Raw genomic sequence first — 20,558 nt, 5'->3', positions numbered from 1 at the left:
TAAGATATTCTCTTGAGTAATATTCTCATTAAAGCTTATTTATTTATGAAGTTATCTGTGTGTTTGTGTTTGATGCCTTGTATATTTTCATTAATGGACTGGAGTGCTCCCACAGCGTAGGTGTGGAAACAGGCCCACTGGAGTGCTGCCCCTTTTCCTTCCTCAAGTTTATGGGAGAGGTGATGAAAAGGTCCACAGTCATTAAGCTCGATAAGCAAATTCTGTTCCAACTTTTCTGTTTCTGAGGGAAGTTGTTACCATATAGTCTATGGTAGTGCACTGCATGGACACAAACAGGTTTTAAAGGTTTGATGTTTCTTTTTTTTACTGCCATAACTATTTCTTGCTTGGTAACTACAGCAGTTTCGACTGTCCTCCCCCGAAAAACACTCCCGTAGGTCATTTGTATGAGCAATTACGACTCATACTTACATATCTAGTGGTGGCGCCCTCTAGTGGCCTCAGTAGTTATGACGGGAGCAAAGCAGAAAGTAGGATGACCAAGTATATGAGCGCCAAGTTCCTCATAAGGAGGCAGGGTGGGGTGGTGGATGGGTCAAACAATCAAGACTTTCACCCAGGAGACCGGGATTCTAGCCTGATGTCGTCATACTCTGAGTCTGATACTGCTCCATTGGGCTGTGATTATGGGGCGTGTTTCAACCGAACCAGGAAAAAAAATGCCCCTGCACTCAACTGGATAGACCTACAACCAATCAGAGCAACGGAGAGTCAAAGGCAGGCTTCGACCAACCCCCGAGGAACAGCGCCATGTCTTAAAGCAACCATGGGCTTAGCGGCCAACGGTGGAACTGCACCTCTCTGGCCCAGAAAGACTTTACCCAGAGACTTTGCATGGCGAAAGAAACTTCTATATTTCAGGGGATAATTTTTTTGGGGTACGTTTTTAACATTCACTAGTACCCGAATGCTCCCTCCCTCTTAATACATCCATGGCTACAACCATAGCCTACGTGATCGCGGTTCTCTGTTCCACTTTTAAAATGAATGCACTGTCGATATCTTCTATAACAGACGCGATGGCGGCCATCTCAGTTGTAAACAAATTCAACCCAAGCGCTCGTGACGTGTTTGATTACGTTACTGTTGATCATCTGTCCATCATCGTATAAAGCCCGCCCTGACAATTTGATTGGTCCGAACAGCTCTGGTTCGAGCATAGTTGCTCCACAACGGATCAAGTCCAGACCGAACTTCCCGACCTCAAATGATGTGTTTTAAATTTTGTGGAACAAACATGAGAAGGAACGTCTGATTTTAACCCGAACCATGACCTTTTTCTTAACTTAACTAAGTAGTTTAGGAGCCTAAACATAACCAAACGTCGACCGTTTCACAACGTAGACGACATGTTTAAAACTACGACCGTTACATTCTCTGATTTAGATATGCGGACGGAAAATACTCCTGTGGGTCGTATTAGAGAGTAGGACCCTAAAAGACCCTTAACGTCGTATGATTTGGAGGACTTGTTTTCGCAAACACGTGGTATACTGTTGTTAAAAGCTCAATATGTGAATATATATTCTTCAATCAAAGTTTTATTTTGTTCAAGTGAAGCTACACTCCACAATCAACAATCCACGTACCAACTGGCAACTGCACAAGAAACCCCTGGGCTACAAGTGGAGCTGGTTGGGAATCACTGTTTTCTATCACCAATACAAGTTTACCTACAAGTTTAGATGGTGGGAACGATGGTATGACAGATGACAGATATAGCATCAATCATCATCATCATTTGTAAGTAGTGGCACCACTATTCTACCTTTTAAACCAAATTGTCTAAATGACTGTAAATTCCTTACTCCTCAGTAATTTGGATGATAGGGATTTTGGTTTGAGTGTTGATACAACACGGAGACATCTGAAAATCACTCACTTATCTTAACCAAAATCACCAACTTGAGGCTGACATGAGTAGTTTTCTCCAGTTGGAAGCTTGTATTTACAGTAAACTTGAATCAGCATAATTGAGCTTGTGGTCAGAGGGGACGCTCTCCAGACTAAACCCGTATGAAACATCTAAACAGGGCCAGGTTGCTGTGGGACTTTGCTGGCGAGTGTTAGGCTGAGGTCCAAGTCTTCCCCACAGAGCAGGGAGGTTATTTTAACACTCTGGCACGTGTGTTCTCCACCGTGTTCCTCCCTGCAGAGGGAATAAGGGAGAAGGGAGGCAGGAAGCCACTAGGTTGTAAATCATAAAGCTGAGGTGACAATCCATCGTTCTTCTGGCATGTTTATTGTGCTTTTCTCCCCTTTACTCCAAGGGTCTATTTATAATGAGCCACATCCCCACGTCAAAAAATATCTCTCCCCTGTGTTTTAGGATTGAATCAACACATTTAACCATATATCTCAACAATCAGAGAATTATTTGAAGTGCAGCTTTCCAATTTGTATTCAGTTCATAAGAGATGTTCACTGAGTCTTTGCACCAGGGTCGGAAATTAACTTTTTGGTCCACCTGCCACTGTGGCTGGTGGATTCTAAAATCTACCACCCAGTCAATAGACTACCATTGTTTTTTTTGGCTGGTGAGTGAACAAATCTAGCAGCCACTTCCATATCTTACCAGCATTTGGCTGGTGCCTGGTGCTAATTTCCAACCCTGCTTTGCACTTATATTTTTTGCGTTCTTTGCACAGGTTTAAGCAATTGTTAAGTTCATAATGTGACACCAGCTCACCTAAGAAAAAAAGGGCACAGCCTGAACACTGGGGTCTCAATATATTATGTATTCCTCTCAATATGAAGGAACAAGTTAGGGAATTAAAAGGTTAATGATTGTTTTTATGGAAACACTGAGAGGTCATTGTAGAGGCTTTATTACTACTGTGTCCAAACCAAAGCTATCTCAAAGTTTGTTCTGGTTGCTAGGTGGCTTCCAGGACATGGTACTGAGCTGAAGAGGAAAAGGCTTGGTTCTTCCTGAAGCACGCCAACCGCTGGCCATCTTAGCTGGAAACCAGTGAAACTTCAATTACGGTAGGAATGAGTAAAGCAAATGCTATAGGCCTACCATGAGCCTCAGAATAATGACGACATCCAGTGTGAGGGGCCTCTTCTGTCAATCAAACCTATGTGAATATAATTCATTTAACTCGGTCCCTCCACTTTTTTGCAGAGACACAGCGTTGACAGCCCCGGAGATGGACAGTCGGTTTAGCCATCTCCCGATGTCCGCTGCTGCCTCGGCGGGGAGTAAAACAGATGGACTGCAGGCTCTTTTGCTGCCAATGGCCCGCTGATTCGAGTAACGCTGTTGTCATATGTTGGTGTCATAGCAACGACTACGACTCACAGCACGCTGACGGAGTATGTCCGGTTGAAGGGCAGTTGAAGCATGCGCAGACGCTTAAACCGATCATAGCCCGGTTAAGGTGTATACATGGAGTAATAACCTGGTTACTGAAGGAGTTCTCTACCTCTGTTAACCGGATTATGAGAACTAACCGAGGTAAGGTGTTTACATGGCGTTTGAGAAATCGGGGTATTGTCTTAACCCGAACGTAATCGTTTTTTTAAACTAACGCACTGAGTGTAATCCAACATGGTCTTTGGGCTCACTGCTCTGAGGTCATTCTTTCCCCAGCTGCCTGCCCAAGTGGGAACCAGATACAGCATGTTATCTCTGACTCACTATCTTGACAAATTGAGCCTCACTATCTGTTTAAATAAAGCACATGGCACATATACACACACATACACATGTATGCATGCTATGAGCTGTTCTACGCTCCGACTGAGTTTACATCACACTGCAAGCAGTGAAGGGAGGAAAGCGTCTGATGTACATCTGGGCCGATCAGGAGAGGAAGGAAGGGACTTTCTACTGTTTGGTGTGAGCGTGTGAAGGAGTTGTGAGCCATCTGCTCCACAGTAGCTGTGGTGACAAGAGATGAAGAGAGGGTGGCAACAGGCAGTTTGCTCTGTCTACATGCAGACTTTGTGGTGGAATTTCCAGCTTACAAACTCCTGCTATGTAAGTTGAGACAGTGACACCCCAGGTCTGATTCAGGTCAGTGTCCAACATAACTTCATAACCTTTCCAGGCAGACATTCAACATTGTGCTTCCATAGATTCAGGGAATCTAGGCAGCTGTATGATAAGGGAATGTTTTGTTTCAGGACTGTCTCCTTTTGGAGGTCGGTGGGCCTGCCACACTTTTACACATTTCCCAGAGAGAGATAGGCTGAACTAGGCTTTGGCATCTGTGTTTTACGGGCCTGCAATATCTCTGTTTACATCAAAGGTTCAGCTAAACTTAACACCTTTTGGGATGACACAACACGATAACACGCCATGGTTAAACTGTACCGCCTACCTAAATTCTTTCCTCAATTGAGTGTTTATTAAATGCTTCTGTGTAATTCATCAAGGTATCCCGAACCTTCATGTATGTGAAATGAGTTGTGCTGCTCCTGAGTTTTTCCTAAACACACACGTACACGGGTATTTTTATAAACAGAGCAAGGTTTAAAAAAACCTCTGTCCACATGAAAACGTAAAAACACGCTATCAAGTGCTGTCAAGAGCATGCCAAACCAACAGGTGGCGATATAACCTTAACCGTTAAGCCACGTTGGCCAATCAGAAGCCTGAAGTTCCCGTAGAGGTCCGACCGGGTTCTCGTCCGTCTCGTCCAAAACTGGCGACAGTGGCGGCCAGTTCTGTGTCGTGGGAGTGTAGTCATAAGCAGTGACCTGCGGAGTATTGCATTCTGACACCAGCATTCCGCAATAAAATGGGAGAACTGTGTGCATGTATCTGTATGTAACAAGCCCTGTTAGCACAGTTATTAGCAGCAATATCTTAGCTACGTCGGCCGTTGCAGAGATTCGTCTCATGTAAACACAGGTGATGGCGACGCACAATCTGATGTCAGACAACAGTCAATGTCACAAGCCAAAATCTCCGGTATCACCGGCTACACGACATCAATGCAACCGGAGTTTCTACAATTCTTCACCAGGGCAGTTTTCAAAAAGGTTCGCTTTCAGTGACCTGATACTGCGTTTGCGTGTGGACTAACGAACGGCCTAACCGTAGAACAAGCTGCGGTTTTGAAAATACCTGTGTTCGTGTGGGCAGGGCTGTAGACTGGAAGAGTTATGGACAGGGCCTGCAATTAACATCCGACCACGCGCCAAATGCGGGTGAATTTTGCCATTGGCAGGTGAAACTGTTAATCTAACTGCCACGTTGGCGGGTAGCCAATGAGACTTGAGTGATTCATTAGTTGTTTTTTGTAACTGTCTTTCTTTCACATTTCAACCAAGCCCGCCATTTCTTTGGATTTGAGCTAAAAAATGTGGCAGCGCATTACTGGGGTGAAGATGGCCAGCCGAAACAAGCAACCAACAAAAAGAAGAGGATGATTCAAAGAAAAGTAAAAGAAGATGCTTTAATACCAAGTGGACAGTGTGTATGGTGTGTATGTGTGTATGACTCAGAGAAAGCAAAGTTAAATCCTTTTGTGATCGAGAATAAAAACCATAGACAGTTAAAGATCCCGTGTCTCTGGACGGAGACCAGTGAAGGATGTTAGAAGCTCTTTTCCGGTGATGGCTGAGCGTTACTGAGCAGCCTCCAACTGAGAGAGATGACGTAGATGTGACGTGAGCAACCTGTCTGAAAGTTGGAAGTCTTCTGGTAGCTGTGCCAAGAGAAATCTCAATCATTCCCAATCTAGCAGAGACGGAGAGCGTAGGTATATGTAAGGAGATAACATAGACACAGGCTAATTATTGATCACTAAAATGATAGTTAACATTAGTAATTACACTTAAACAGCTAATGGAAGTCCAAACTGCCTGCAAGCTTCTCCTGTACTATACGGTAATTCCTCTACTATGAGACAGTAAGTCTCGTGGTTATGACCCAATCGTTAGCCTATTTTTATAAAAACGTCTGCTACGGAGCCATAACGTGAGGTACAAGGTAATGGAGCCTTTTATACATTGTCGTGTTTCTTTAGAAATAAACAATGGACAAATAGAGTCTTTAAACTCTTCAGATGTAAAGTTATTCTATGTCAAAGTGACGCCAAAATGAATGGCAGTCAATGGGATGTTAACGGCAGGTGAGTGCTTGTTAGCATCAAAATGGCGCCATAGGAGCTACGCTCGCCAGACGCTCGCTTACCACCTTGCTAAAAACTTATTAGAAGCAATTAAGGACAACATGTCATCGAAAAGCTAACTACACACGTTAAGTTGTAAACTTGCAAAAGAAAGTCCACCTTTCAGTATTTCACCTTTTTGAGGCAAAAGAAAATGACCTGGTAAAAAGCCTGTGTGGCTACAGCCACAGTTTATTTGTTTGTTTATTTGGATCCATATTAGCTTCAGTATAATCATTTCACCTGGGGTCCTGCTGTCTATTTTGTGACAATACAATTTACACAATCACATTAAACACAAACATTAGACATTACTTCACATTACACAAACACAAAATACAAATACAAAATACATACGTTTACAAGATTACAGCTGATGCAAAAAAAAAAAAAGCAGACATTCCACAACTCCAAATTAATCTATATAACATAACAAAAAAAGGTAACTTCAGGCCCTGGTTATGGAAGACTGGAAGGCGGCCTAATCCTCTGCTCCCTGTCTGACCAAGAGATCTGCCTCAAGCTCAAGCACACACAGAGTGCAGAGGGAGGATTGCAATTGATGAATCCCTGGGTTTTCCCTCCTTTGAGCAGATGTGGAACCGTAGATATTTATAGTCACGTAGGGACCGGTGTCTGGTAGCCACTGTGTTCTCCTCTCCTCTATCTATCCTGCTGGATATCCCCTCAAATCCAGTAAGTGGTTCCTCATTCTCTCTCGGAGAAGAATTGGTCACTGGGGTATGTGAGAGATGGAGGCAGAGCACAGGAGGATGTAGACATCCATTATGGAGCAATAGAGACTCTGGGACAGGCTCACACAGAAGTTATACGGAAAAATAAATATGAAATGACTCCATTTCCTCTTCAAGGCGGGCCTATTATGGCTATCCTGTGTTTGTTTTAAAGGGTTCTGGAGATAAGTGGCTGTTAATGAAAAAAGGAGTGGGGTGATTAGCAGCGGACATTCCTGATGCTTGGTGGAGTATTAATCAGCAGGCACATTTCATTTACATGTTAACGTAGGGTTGCGACTCACTATTATTTTAATTGTCGATTAATCTGGCGATTATTTTCTCGATTAATCGATCAGTTGTTTGGTCTATAAAATGTCAGAAAATGGTGAAAAATGTCAATCAGTGTTTCCCCAAAGCCCAAGATGACGTCCCCAAATGTCTTGTTTTGCCCACAACTCAAAGATATTTAGTTTACTGTCCCAGAGGAGAGAAGAAACTCTGGAATCAGAGAATGCTTTACTTTTTTAAATTTTTTTTCAAATGACTCAAAATGATTTATCCATTATAAAAATAGTTGGCAATTAATAGTTGACAACTAATCAATTAAGCTTATCAGCTCTACATATAAGGCTCCAAACAATCAAAATAAAAAAAATCCCTAAAACTTTAGGAAAGCCTCTGCAGACTTACTGTACGTGTCATTCTAATAAGGATCAAGACTTTATTCAACTAGGAATAATCCAGTTGTCAGTTGGTGCTTTTGTCTTCTGGTAAAAAGACCCCTGTGTCGACAGCGCAGCAGGGAGGATGGTACCAGCCAAAGGAGCTTATGCCTCCACTGCAGAGTTCCTTAATGCTTTTTGGGGGTTGAAGGGGAAGTGGTACAGGGGGTGAGTCGGGTAAGTGACACTGAGGAAGTGTGTTGTGTGTGGGCGTACAAACACCGCTGTCACTGAGCTTGCTGTGTCGGGTGGCAGCGCAGCAGGGGAGCTGGCTGGGGGTCTGAAGCTGAGCTGCGGAGCGTGTCACTCCGCTGGCCCCATTAATCATTCCCAGCCTGCCCTGCTTCAGCGCCTCAAAAGGGGCGCGATGCTCACGCACTAGGTGGTCCTGATGCCACCGTGGAAGCCCCAGCAGTCAGCTTCATGTAGACAGACGGTGGACACAAAGAGCCGAGCATCCACACAGACGCTCGAACATGTGCATCTTTTTCATCTTGGCCCAGTGAACAACAAGGCGCCTCATGAACAAACTAAAATGAACAGCCAAGAGCAAACAATTTGAATTGTCCAAGCCATTGAGGATCCAGCGTCATACACTGTTGTCTGTAACAGAGATGAGACCCCAAAATATTGCATTGCATTTCAGGTCACAGTTTACACTTACTCACTGAATAAATGCTCCATTAATGACCAGGGCCACATAGAATCTGCGGCTGCAGAATTTCCAGAATTGTTCCGCAGATTGTAAGCACATTCAAAAAAAAAAAAAAAAAATAATAATAATAATAATAATAATAAACCTCAGGATGACACATCTCCTCCCCAGGGAAAAAACGGTCTGCTAAATTCTGCAGATTTTAATTCTGGATCACAGATGAAAACTGTAAAAACATCCGCAGATTAATCAAATACACGTAATAATCAAATCATAATTTGTATTTCAACCCTACACCCCAAAAAAACTTCAAAAGTGAGTTGGATGTCTTATTAGCCCACTCACACTAACTTTCAGAAATGCCAAAAAAAATCGACACATCGGATGGTACAGTGGGAACATCAAAGTCAGAAGCGCATTGAGCTATATTGCAAGATTTATCTCATTTTATTTTTTTAATGAAGAGATTGTGTATATAATAAAAAGGAGGACCACTTGAATGTGAAGTTGGTCTGAATTGTCTAGGATTAAAAAAAATGATAAAAGGTACTTACAACAGCTCAAAGAGTCAAAGTTCATAGTTTAAAAAAAGCTATGTGCATGCATCGGGAAGAGGTCAAAATAAAAATAAAAGTTAGTTTTTAAATAAGCTCTCTTGGCGATGTTGCGTGCACTTTTTGGACAGTGCCTAACTTCAGCTTGTCAGTTCACCGTCAAGTCATGTAAAAAGGGACAAACTTAAATATCTGACGAGGTAAAGACCTGTGCAACATCAGTCAAACTTTATCCTGCACTGCAAAACAAATCTGGTAAAAACTACTGAAAACATAGTGAGGGTGAACTTATTGTCTCAACTATCTAAACCTCATTAGCAATAGCTTTTTTGTGGGATGGGGGAGGGTGGGGATGTCTGTTCGGGGTCAGCCCTATGTTCCCACAGCCCAATGGTCCCACAGCCCTATGGTCCCACAGCCCAATGGTCCCACAGCCCTATGGTCCCACAGCCCAATGGTCCCACAGCCCTATGTTCCCACAGTCCTATGTTCCCACAGCCCTTTGTTCACACAGCCCTATGTTCCCACAGGCCTATGTTCCCACAGCCCTTTGTTCACACAGCCCTATGTTCCCACAGCCCAATGGTCCCACAGCCCAATGGTCCCACAGCCCTATGGTCCCACAGCCCTATGTTCCCACAGCCCAATGGTCCCACAGCCCAATGGTCCCACAGCCCTATGGTCCCACAGCCCTATGGTCCCACAGCCCTATGTTCCCACAGTCCTATGTTCCCACAGCCCTATGTTCCCACATTTCTAAGAATTTATTTTTCACTGAAAATTGGGCCCTATGTTCCCACAGCCCTATGTTCCCACATTTCTAAGATGTTTCTTAAAAGTAAGCCCCATGTTAGTGTTAGCGTAACATTCCATCTGTAGTCCATTGCTACTGGATAATAGGTTGGGTGTAATTGGCTACCAAATTGGGAGAAAGGGGGATAAAATCTGATACAAATTTATGAAAAGGGTAATATGGGAACAATGGGCCTAATTTTGGAAAAAAAAATCTTAGAAATGTGGGAACATAGGGCTGTGGGAACATAGGCACGCTCCCGTTTGTTCTGCATTTGTGAGGTATAAGGTGTTGTGATGTTTTAAAAAGTCTAAACCTGCACTATTATTGAAAGTTTACCTGTTTATTATCAATAATAAAAAATTGATCTAAAAAAGAAAAGTCACGCTGCTTTGGCATCCCCAGTTATGACACACGCATCAACGCTACTGTTCACTGCATGAAAAATGATTACACAATACAGGCATCAGTGTGTCTCAAGCCATCTGATAGAGTAATCGCCTTTCAGTCAAATGTTAAACTCAATAATCTAAGTGTAGAATAAACCCACTGTGTTCTGCATATGTTCCATACAGGTCAACATTCGTGCTTTTCTATCCAACATCCCATGCATGGAGGATACCGACATTAAATCAAATCTCACATACTCTTCTGAAAACACTGAGTCACCTCTCCAAACCGCCGTCCACAACATAGCAGAACAAGATTTTTCAGTATGCTCTTAAAAGCCTGAGTGAAACCTTTCTGGCTCAAACCATCGTGTCTGTCTTGAATTATGAGCTCAACAAAACAAAATCCTCAAAACATGCAGCCTTTACCCAAAGGACATTGGATTGTAGCAGAGCAGGGATTTTTTTTTTTTTTTTTTTTGGATCCCCCAAATACATCTCTTTGTTTTATGGTCTGGTTGTATACAGAGAAACCTCTTACCAGAGACACATAAGCTTATGTTGCAAGAAAAGACTGGAGGCGACAGAGTAAAAAGCCAACTTCAGAAGTATTGTTCTCATTGACAGAGGAAAGGGTTGGGGCAGGATATCAATACTTAACCGGACAATCTGAATCCCTGCGACATCTTCTATATCGAAGTATTAGGAAAGGTACTGAATCCCTGTCATGTTTGGTTGTTGTGTTTTTTAAAGCTGGCTGTGTACTCTGCCCTCGCTATGGAGGAGGGCCAGAGAACTCGGAGAAATGTAAGGTCCCTTTTTTTCCAACACGTCAATTCATCTCTGTGCAACAGAGAACTCCGCTGTGCTAACATGTCACACACAGAGTGTGACTGATTTGCTTAATCATTAGTAACAACACATTTTTCCCTGTGATTTGCAATGGTTCCTGTCACAGTTTCCAGAGTCCATCTCCAGTTTTCTGTTGCTGGTTTAGGTTAGTGTGTCTCCAGAGGAGGCCGTCACATTAGTCCTGACAGTTTAGGTTGCGCTGATATTGTTAGATACTCTCTTCATGTTCATAACAAAAGCTCATGTCAGTAGAGTTTAGATTCTCTGCCCGAGCCCGAACTTGACCAGACCACTATCCTCGGGCCGGGCCGGGTCCTTGATCAAGCATTTGTGTTTTTTTAATAATTACTTTATTAGCCTAATTGGGTGGGGAGAAAGCTATGCCATAATCAGAAATGTTATATATATATTTTAGGCCTAAGTAACAAATGTGTAGGCTACAAAGTTACAAAATGCAACACATGTCATGCGCAGGGTCTCCTCCACTCGCACGCATCACACCAGGCCTGCTGGGCTGTATGGTGTAGCATCACACCAGGCCTGCTGGGCTGTATGGTGGAGCATCACACCAGGCCTGCTGGGCTGTATGGTGTAGCATCACACCAGGCCTGCTGGGCTGTATGGTGGAGCATCACACCAGGCCTGCTGGGCTGTATGGTGGAGCATCACACCAGGCCTGCTGGGCTGTATGGTGGAGCATCACACCAGGCCTGCTGGGCTGTATGGTGGAGCATCACACCAGGCCTGCTGGGCTGTATGGTGGAGCATCACACCAGGCCTGCTGGGCTGTATGGTGGAGCATCACACCAGGCCTGCTGGGCTGTATGGTGGAGCATCACACCAGGCCTGCTGGGCTGTATGGTGGAGCATCACACCAGGCCTGCTGGGCTGTATGGTGTAGTATCACACCAGGCCTGCTGGGCTGTATGGTGTAGCTTAAGTGCAACATGGAGCTTGTATAAATAAAATCAGGAGAATTAACTTTGAGCAAGTTTGGAGGAAAGTTGGAGGTATGGAACCATTTTAAACAAGTCGTGGGCAGTGACAACATGTGTGTTGGCTTTCTCGAGTGCATTAAGTGCAGCACGCTGCTCGCCTATGACAGCAAAAAAACGGGGACTTTGACGATGAACAGACACATGAAGCAGGCTCGCCATGGCAGAAAAGATGATAGTCAGCCTTCAATGTCCGTTACTTCTCAAAGCATACCCCTCAAAACAGATTTCTGTAGTTCAAACAACTCGGAATTGTAGTTGAGAACATCTGTTATAACGGCCCACGTATTAAAAAATTGTCAGGCTCGGGCTCATAATTACAGTTAATGTGTCGGGCCGGGCTTGATTTTTTGGGCCCGTTCTAAGCTTTACATGTCAGTCTGCTTTATATTTGATTTTTGTTGATTGAAACTGATTGGTTTAATATATTTTTGCTTCAGGGTCACTACCGCCTGTAATTACTTTCTCTGCACTCCCATGGGCCAAACCATGTGAGTTTTCCTCCCCAGTGCCCCCGAGCTGTGCTCAAGCTTTGACGTGTTCTAGATGACTGAGACTCGTCAGTCCATCTAACTGGCACTCTGCTCCTGATGGGACTTTCACGCTGCTGCCATAAAAACTTCCTAAATGCCTCCTAACCTGCAACTCACCTGGTTCCTGTTAACCACTCCATATTTCGTGTTTGTTTTCACGTAATATCTCATTTCTTTCACATACTTGTGTTTATTCTGCAAAATGTAGTATGTATTAGGGATCGACCGATACTGGTTTTTCAAGACTGATTCCGATTATTAATAGTTTTTGAAACCGACATGTACTTACAGTGAAAATGAAAATCTTTAAGTCCAAATTAAGATTTTGGAATGTTACATACTCCAACACAAAACTTTGTTTAAATGCTTTAAAAGCAACACTATGTAACTTTTAGCTGCAGCTGTAGTTCCAATGAGACAACCTGTAGGAGGACCGAAGGTTGTAATGTTAAGGTTGTTATAGACGCTAGGGAAAATGCCTGTTGCCTCAATAATCACTAGTGAGGATCCAAACAAACAACCCACAACAAGAGCAAGACACATATTTTTCTTGTTTTCCTTTTTGTGTTTTCTGTCATTCAGTCAAATGTATCTTTCAGAAATGATTATTTTCCCTGCATGACCAAAGTCCTCTCTAATGTTTACCACTGAATGTCGGTGAATTTGTGCATGCTTAAATTCACTCCAAAAAGAAGCAATTCTTTGCTGACCAGACCGAGGTCAAAGGTCAGAGCCTGAAGAGCTGATGGGGATTCAGCGCCTTGCTCATGGGTAGGTCTATTTCAGTATGACAGGGCATCAGCCAGCTTCTTTATTATAACAATATCTTCACCTCTATTGCATTAACTTTGCAAACGCAGCCTGTTTTCATTACTGTAGTGTACAATATGTTAAGCTAATGCATTTAAACATGAAACCCATCAAAACAGAAGTCAACAAAACAACCACAGAAATAGTTGTGTCCTCTAGCTATTGTTGACTAACTTCATGTGAAAAATCAAAACCCCTCAAATATGTCTCAGCTTACAAATTAAATAGGAATGGCTGACTGCCCCCTGGCGTTGGCACACAATGACGGGCCAGAGAACGACAGGAGTAAGAGGAGGAGAGGAACCAATATACCAGAGGACGAGTGAGACAGAAGAATATCTATGACATCATGCTTTACAGAAATTCTTCTCTCCGGTCACATGGAGCTGACATATGACCCAGAGGGTGAACAGGCCTGGCCTGGCCCAACGTGGCAACCCGTGGCGCCGCATTCACCGTCGGCAGCGTCAATGGTCCCAGGCCGCCCGCCACATCGACGACAAAGACTGGTCCAGCACAGAGCCGCCGCCAGCGTGCATCCCTGAAACCATCGTGTGATTAAAATCACCATGGCTCAATTGTAAACTAAACAGGAAATGCGATGTTGGATGTGAAGTGGTTCTGTAAAACCACTGGTACTGTAAGACTGTGGCAAATGTGGCGTCTTTGTACTGTAAGGGTCTCTCTCTCTCTCTCTCTCTCTCATAAAAGACCCAAAAAAATTGTCTTTTACTGTGATGTGTGATTTCCAACCAGGGGTAGAATTGTTGAGTAGATCACCTCATTTGAAAAAAAATTAAATCACAATTTGATTCAAAAATAAATATCCACATATTGAGTCGGCTGTTAACACCACATGCTGCGATTGAGTGTGTGTAAAAACTAGCAAGCAAGCAGAGAAGTCTAAGCCGTTAGCTTAAAGTAATAGATAAATGTTGAATGAAATAGTTAGCTAAAAGTAACAATAAACGGATGACATGGTTAGCTAAAAGTAACAGATAAACAGTTGAAATAGTTAGCTAAAAGTAACGGATAAATGGTTGAAATAGTTAGCTAAAAGTAACGGATAAACAGTTGAAATAGTTAGCTAAAAGTAACGGATAAATGGTTGAAATAGTTAGCTAAAAGTAACGGATAAACAGTTGAAATAGTTAGCTAAAAGTAACGGATAAATGGTTGAAATAGTTAGCTAAAAGTAACGGATAAACGGTTGGCGTGGCTAGCTAAAAGTAACGGATGAATGATTACAGTAGATAGTTTAAACTAATAGATAAATGGGTAAAAATGCTTTTACAATACAAGAGGTATTTTTTAGGTGGTTTTTTTTGTTATTAAGTTATTGTTTTATCATAAAAACGCCCCTTGCCCCTAGATTTGTGCTTTCAAATCTATTCCACGATATTTATCATCAAACCTGCTGGTTCTTTAAAAGGATTGTGAGCCTGCATTTATATTCTGCACTCTATTTTTAGAGCTGTTGGAGAGAGCACCAGTACGTGCTGCACAGACTGGGAGCAGAGCCAGTAGGCAATTGATACAATCATATCCTAATTCAGCTACCTCGTGGGTGGCAAACATGTCGGCTCTTCCTCATAAAGATCTGTGTATGTAAGTTTAATAAAATAAATACGTTGAGCAGAGCACAAAATAAAATGCTCTCTACTAGGACAGATAGTAACTGACTTTGTGATCAAAGATTCCCAGATGTTTTAATTTTGTCTTATTTTCTTTCATATCAAATACATCTAAAGCCAGATAAGCGCCGGCCAAACGTAAGAATAGACACATGAAGGTGCACGTTTACTTTGAAAGCACATCAAAAGTGTAAAGAAACAAGCCTGATTGAACCTCCAGCTGACTCTCAGCCGCCATTAAACAGAACATCGCATGGCACGGTGACAGCAAAAACAAAGTTGAAATTGAACTAATGTGCAAAATGACATGTATGAGTGACTAAGGCTACCACTTTCAACTTGCCTCAAAACCCACTTGGCAAGTAGAAGTTTCCCACAGTTCCCTTCACAGCCCATCAGTCAGGCCGGAGAGGAGCGGGGGCCGGACCGTCAGGGGTCAGTGCTACGCTGAACATGGGGAGAATATGAAGCAGCTGCCTGGGACAGCAGAGCCTGGCGTGTCACCATATGTGTGTGTGTGTTTCTCAACCATTCCTTTACATAAATGATTATGGGTTGTGGTCAAATATTAGCCGCATTAATGTATTAAACAAGTGTACAGATTTTCGTTTGCAAGTTTTATGCTGGGGCGGGTTTACTTTTGAAGAGAGTGTGTATTATTATTATTGCCAGGAACCAGGGAATCCCCCTGGTTCCTGGCAATAATACACATCCCATTGTTAGTAATTACATTATGCCAAATGAATGAATGAATGCCAAACAAACAATGAATGTGAAATAATATCAACTCAAAAAACAGCCAGGCCCCTGGACACAGACACAAGGCCCTCCACCCATTTTGCTTCTCCTAATGTCATTTTGTGTTTGTTTTATTGTCATTTTGCATCTCTGTCACTTTGAGGTCATTTTGGGTCTCTTTTTTCTCATCTTGGGTCTCTTTTTTTGTCATCTTGCGTCTCTTTGTAGTCAGTTTGCGTCTCTTTGTAGTCAGTTTTGGTAACTTGTGGGCGTTTTGTGTCTCTGTGGTCATTTTGCATCTCTGTAAATTCTGTGTCTCATTGTAGACAGTTTTCATCACTTTGTTGTCATTTCCCATCTTTGTGTAGTCGTTTTGTGTCTCTTTTTGTCATTTTGCATCTCTTTGCAGTCAGTTTGCGTCACTTTGTGGTTATTGTGTGTCTCTTTGTAGTGCTTTGAATGACTTTCCAACAAGAAATAGTAACAGACACTTAATACAGAGGTTCTGGTCAAGGGGCTCCATCCATCCATGCCTATACCTATCACCTCCTGGCTCTGGTGAGAGAGGCCCCAGATTAAATCGGGAGGCCTGTGCCAACCCTCTCGCCTCTGCCCTGGTTTCATGAACAAATTTGTAGCGCAGCTGACAGGAATGTGAAAGCTGCTTCTGCCAACATAAATGCCTTTTTGACAAAAATGACAACATTGCTGCATGCAAAGTCACGGGAAATTGACTCTGTCTTACTTTCTTGATGCCGGCCACCAGTGAGTGAAACCAACCACTCTCCAACAACCACACCTCTCTTTCTCACCCTTCTCTTAATGTCTGAATGTTCAGAAATCCAGACAGATCATTAGCACCAAGCACTCTGCATCCCCACTGCCAGACCATATGGACCCACTGCTCAATGAAAACAACCCCTCCCCTGGGTCTTCTTCTTCTTTCATGCCTGGGTGTCAGGCCACCCTTATTTCCTCTTTGGAAGACATGCTCAGTCTGGCTTTTGGCTGCGTTTTTTATCTGATGACACCGCTCACACAAAAAGCGAGATGGTGAAAGGGGGGCCCTCCCACTGACAGCGAGATGGATGCCACAAGTGACAACCTTTTGTTTCAGTAAAATACACTGAGATGCTGGCTTTGTGGAGGCAAAAGGCGGAGGCCAAGGGGAACAACTTGTTCACTTGTTTCGTTTGGTTAAGCAAACCATGGCACTGTCGGAACTTGTTACATTTCCAGGTTTGGTTCACTGTAGCTCTGGGGGGGCTTGAGCTGTTGATATAAGCCGCCGCCCCACCCTGCTCTGCTGAAAATAAGCATCACAGCAAATACACTCACACAGAATAAAAACTCACATCAGGCTTCAAATTACCTCGGGCTTTGTCCTCCTCTCTGAATAGTTTACTGGCTCTAAAGTGGAAGTTTATACTCTACGTGCCAAAAATGTCAATAAAACCGCCCTAATCACCCATCCAATCTGTAATAGCACCTGCTTATGGAAACTCAACCCGCCCCTGCAGTCTATCTCCGCAACTGCATGTTTCCTTCCTATTAAAGTGCTACTACAGTCGGAAACGCAGGTCAAAGCGCAATTATGCATTCGGACAGGCAGACTTTGTTCCTTGAAATGACTTCCTGCCCTTTCTTTTCTTCTGAATGTTGATAAAAATCAGGGGTCAATAAAGTGCATTAATTTGTTGCAAAACAGAATATATATCTTCTGAAACTCAGAACACTAAGGCTACATTTTCTTATTTTAAAAGGAAAAATAGCTTAAACCTTTGTTTTATCAATGTCTATGTCAGTTAAATTGCATTTTAATTTTCTTTAAAAAAAAGGCTGACCTGATTTTCCTAAATGCCAATGTCTCTTACAAAATCGAATTACTGAATTCTTCAATTTATTTAGGCCACATAATTTACAGTGTATTTAGGCCTAAATTATATTTAATCTATTTACATTTAAAGAATGTATTTGATGCAACTAATATGTCATTTGTTTCTGTGCTTGTGTCAGCAGTAGTTTAGTTTGTTTTGGACATATTAAAGTTGTAATAATACCACAAAGGAGACACGTTTTGATTATGTAATTGAATTAATTTAATAGGCCTATATATATTTAATTTAGGCCTAATTAAACCGTATCTTGATTTAAATAATCAGAATGGTTCTTTTACCGTTTAGGACGTGGATTTCAGCTTGAGGCCTTCTTCTCTCTCTCAACTAGGATTTATTTAGCCACCACCAAATTCATTCTAGAGCCTGTTTTAAGGTCAGATCACCACCTATTAATCTGTGCCTTCAGCACAAACATTTCTGACAAAAATCAAGAACATTATGGTTTGAGGCGAGAGTTTATTCCCAGTAAAAAAATAAATAAATAACGAATTCACATGAACGAATAAAGATCAGGTCGGTGCGTATTTTTTGTGCGTAACGGCAGGACTCAGTGATGATGATTATTTGTAACAGCACCTTTTCACAGGAATCGAATAATACAATTAATCCAAAACATATTTTTTAGAGCTAAAACAATTCCACAGTGAAGGACAAAAGAGGACTTACCGACACACTCGTTAGCTTCCCGGGCCGTGGCGCGCTGCCATGGTCGGTCGTAGTGGAAAGGTTTGCACCTGTCGCACTCCGGTCCCGCCGTGTTGTGTTTGCACTCGCAGACCAGATTCCCGTCCCTGTCCTTGACGCATTTTGAAGCGTGCCCGTTGCACTTGCACCGTCCTCCGACCTGCAGGTCCGACACGGCGTAAAAGTACGAGTCGCGGGCCAGCTCCGAGTCGTCCTCGTTCTCGTCCCCGAAGGTGTGCAGCTGGCTGAAGATCACCTTGATGTCGGTGGCCGTCACCCAGTCCTGCAGCACCGGGGAGTTGTCGAAGTCGTGCGCCGACGGACGGCCGTCCAGCGTGCTGAAGGCGATGAGTCCGCCGGTCAGAGGGTGCATGTCCGTGTGGGAGTCCGTGCAGATGGCCTCTTGCTCGTTCTGCTTAGTAATCGCCGCCTTGTTCTGCCTGCTGTACATTTTCTTGCACTGAGTGGAATAATACTGGAACGGCACCCACGACTTGCCGTAGTCCATGGACTTGTAGATCGCCATGGATTCGGGTCTGGGTGAGCAGAACTGCAGGCTCACGTAGGTGACCTCGAACTTTTTCCCGAGCGACAAGGTGAGCGTGACGTTCTGCGGATACTGCGCGTAGTTTTCGGACTGCCAGCAGGTGAGGTTGTGCGGGTTGTTGAGGTCCGTTAAATACGCGGGCGGATGGGACTTCTTGGGATCCGTGGCGTCGCACGTGTGACAGTCCCGCGTCCGCTCCTCACCCTTCTCGGCCACCACGCAGTACCTGGCGGCGGGGCTGCCGCAGGTGCTGGACACGCGCACGTCCTTTCCGAAAGCGGAGTTGACGAAGTCGGGGATGCACCGCCGAGGGTTCCCGTTCTCATCATAGCACGGGTCCGGGGGGGAAGACTGCGCAGCAAACATGCTCAGCCCGTATCCTCCAAAGACCCCCTCGGTCAGCGCACAAACTGTCACCAAGGTGACCCAAACCTCCACAATCCTTTGCATTGTAATCCGTGCACCGCAGGGACTCTAGCGCTGAAATGTAATGGAGGCAAATATATAATTAATAACAATGGAATTTATATAGATAAAGGCAAAATCAAGACAAGAGTAAAACTATCACAGTAAATGATGCTCTGGTGGATATATGGAAAACTTGGACGCACTGAAGCATGTAAAAAAAGAAAAGAAATATTCTTACGAGGCAAAGAAACCCAGGACACTGCCTGCAAATAAACTGCTCAGTCTGAAAGTGAAGCACAACTCCTAAGAATTTGGAGAACAACCTATCCCCTTTACGCACGAAAAACTACTGCTATAGTACTCCAGCCTTTCTCCCCCTTTCTCTCTCTCTCTCTCTCTTTGAGATTCCTAAATAAAAATAAGATATGGCAAAAGCCCAGCTGGCTCTGAGTCTCCCTCTGCCTCTGCCTGTCCTCTCAGTCACACCTCTGCCCACCTCTCTCTCTCTTTCTGTCCCATTCCCTCTCTGTTATAAAAGGGAAAAGGGGGTCCACTCATTCAGAGGAGAGGAGTCGGAGCCTTCATTGTCTCTGCGGAGGGAGAGAGGGGGAGCGGCGACATCTTCCGGCAGATTATTTGCACTGCAGGTTAAAAAAAAAAAAAAAAAAATACACTACTTTAGTCCCAATAAAGAGAAATCTGATGCGCTGAAATCTTGCGCTTTGAAAAATGAGTAACACATTTTTTCATAGCCTAATTAATTGGCCTTAAACACATGACATTTTCCTCACAAATGAGTTATTTTGTTATTTCCATGTTGCAGCAATTCATTCATGTTCAAGTATTAGTTGTAGCCTATGTACTCTTTTGTGAAAGACAAACTGTCCACCTGAACAAGGGGAGAGGGCATTTTGTTAACCCTTAAATAGGGAAGAATGTGGTTGGGTCAATAAATCAAGTTATTTTCCAAATAATCTAGGCTCAAATAACAAAGTTATCTGCCAGGATAAATCACTCATGAGCCATTTTTAAACATTAAACTGTTTTTTTGTCATGTTGCAGAAATTAATAAGCATTTGCTGAATTTGTAAGTGGAGGTAAGTTTGTTGCTCAAACATTTGTTATGTACAGTATTTTCTGAGAGACAAACTGTCCATCTGAGCAGGGGGAGAGGACACTGAGTTAACTCTTAAATGGGGACAAATGTATTTTTTTTTTTAAACCTGTCCTGCCCCGCAGCCTGGTATACAGTATGAGGAGCTGCATACCTTGTTGTACCAAACTGATTTTACTTAAACAGGAGAGTTTTAATAATCTCCTTTGTCCGTTTTATTATTTATTTAGTTGTGTTATGATTTGTCACCAGGCCAGACAGGGGGACAGAAATTGGGATGGGGGGCACATACATCACACACACAGATACCACAGAGAAGGGACCATACCTGCAAAAGAACGGGGACCGG

The 20,558-nt window shown here is 43.3% G+C and overlaps 1 protein-coding gene across 2 annotated transcripts in view; it reads right to left on the bottom strand.

The window, feature by feature from the left end:
* ntn1b (netrin 1b) overlaps positions 1-20,280 on the bottom strand; it is a 58,954-nt gene extending 38,674 nt beyond the window's left edge. The window contains exons 1-2 of one of the 2 annotated variants that reach the window (XM_035996687.1): positions 19,333-20,280; positions 18,123-19,178 (exon numbers count right to left, since the gene is read on the bottom strand). In XM_035996687.1, coding sequence (XP_035852580.1) covers positions 18,123-19,137 — 1,015 coding nt within the window. In that variant the 5' untranslated portion in view covers positions 19,138-19,178; positions 19,333-20,280. The remainder of the gene's footprint in view (positions 1-18,122; positions 19,179-19,332) is intronic. The other variant, XM_031320987.2, reaches the window with a different exon arrangement.
* Between the last annotated feature and the right edge of the window lie 278 nt (positions 20,281-20,558).

Source organism: Sander lucioperca, chromosome 21, assembly GCF_008315115.2.
Source record: "Sander lucioperca isolate FBNREF2018 chromosome 21, SLUC_FBN_1.2, whole genome shotgun sequence".
Taxonomy (NCBI): Eukaryota; Metazoa; Chordata; class Actinopteri; order Perciformes; family Percidae; genus Sander; species Sander lucioperca.
The sequence above is the reverse complement of the archived record's forward strand: the minus strand, read 5'-3'. Positions and strand labels throughout refer to the sequence as shown.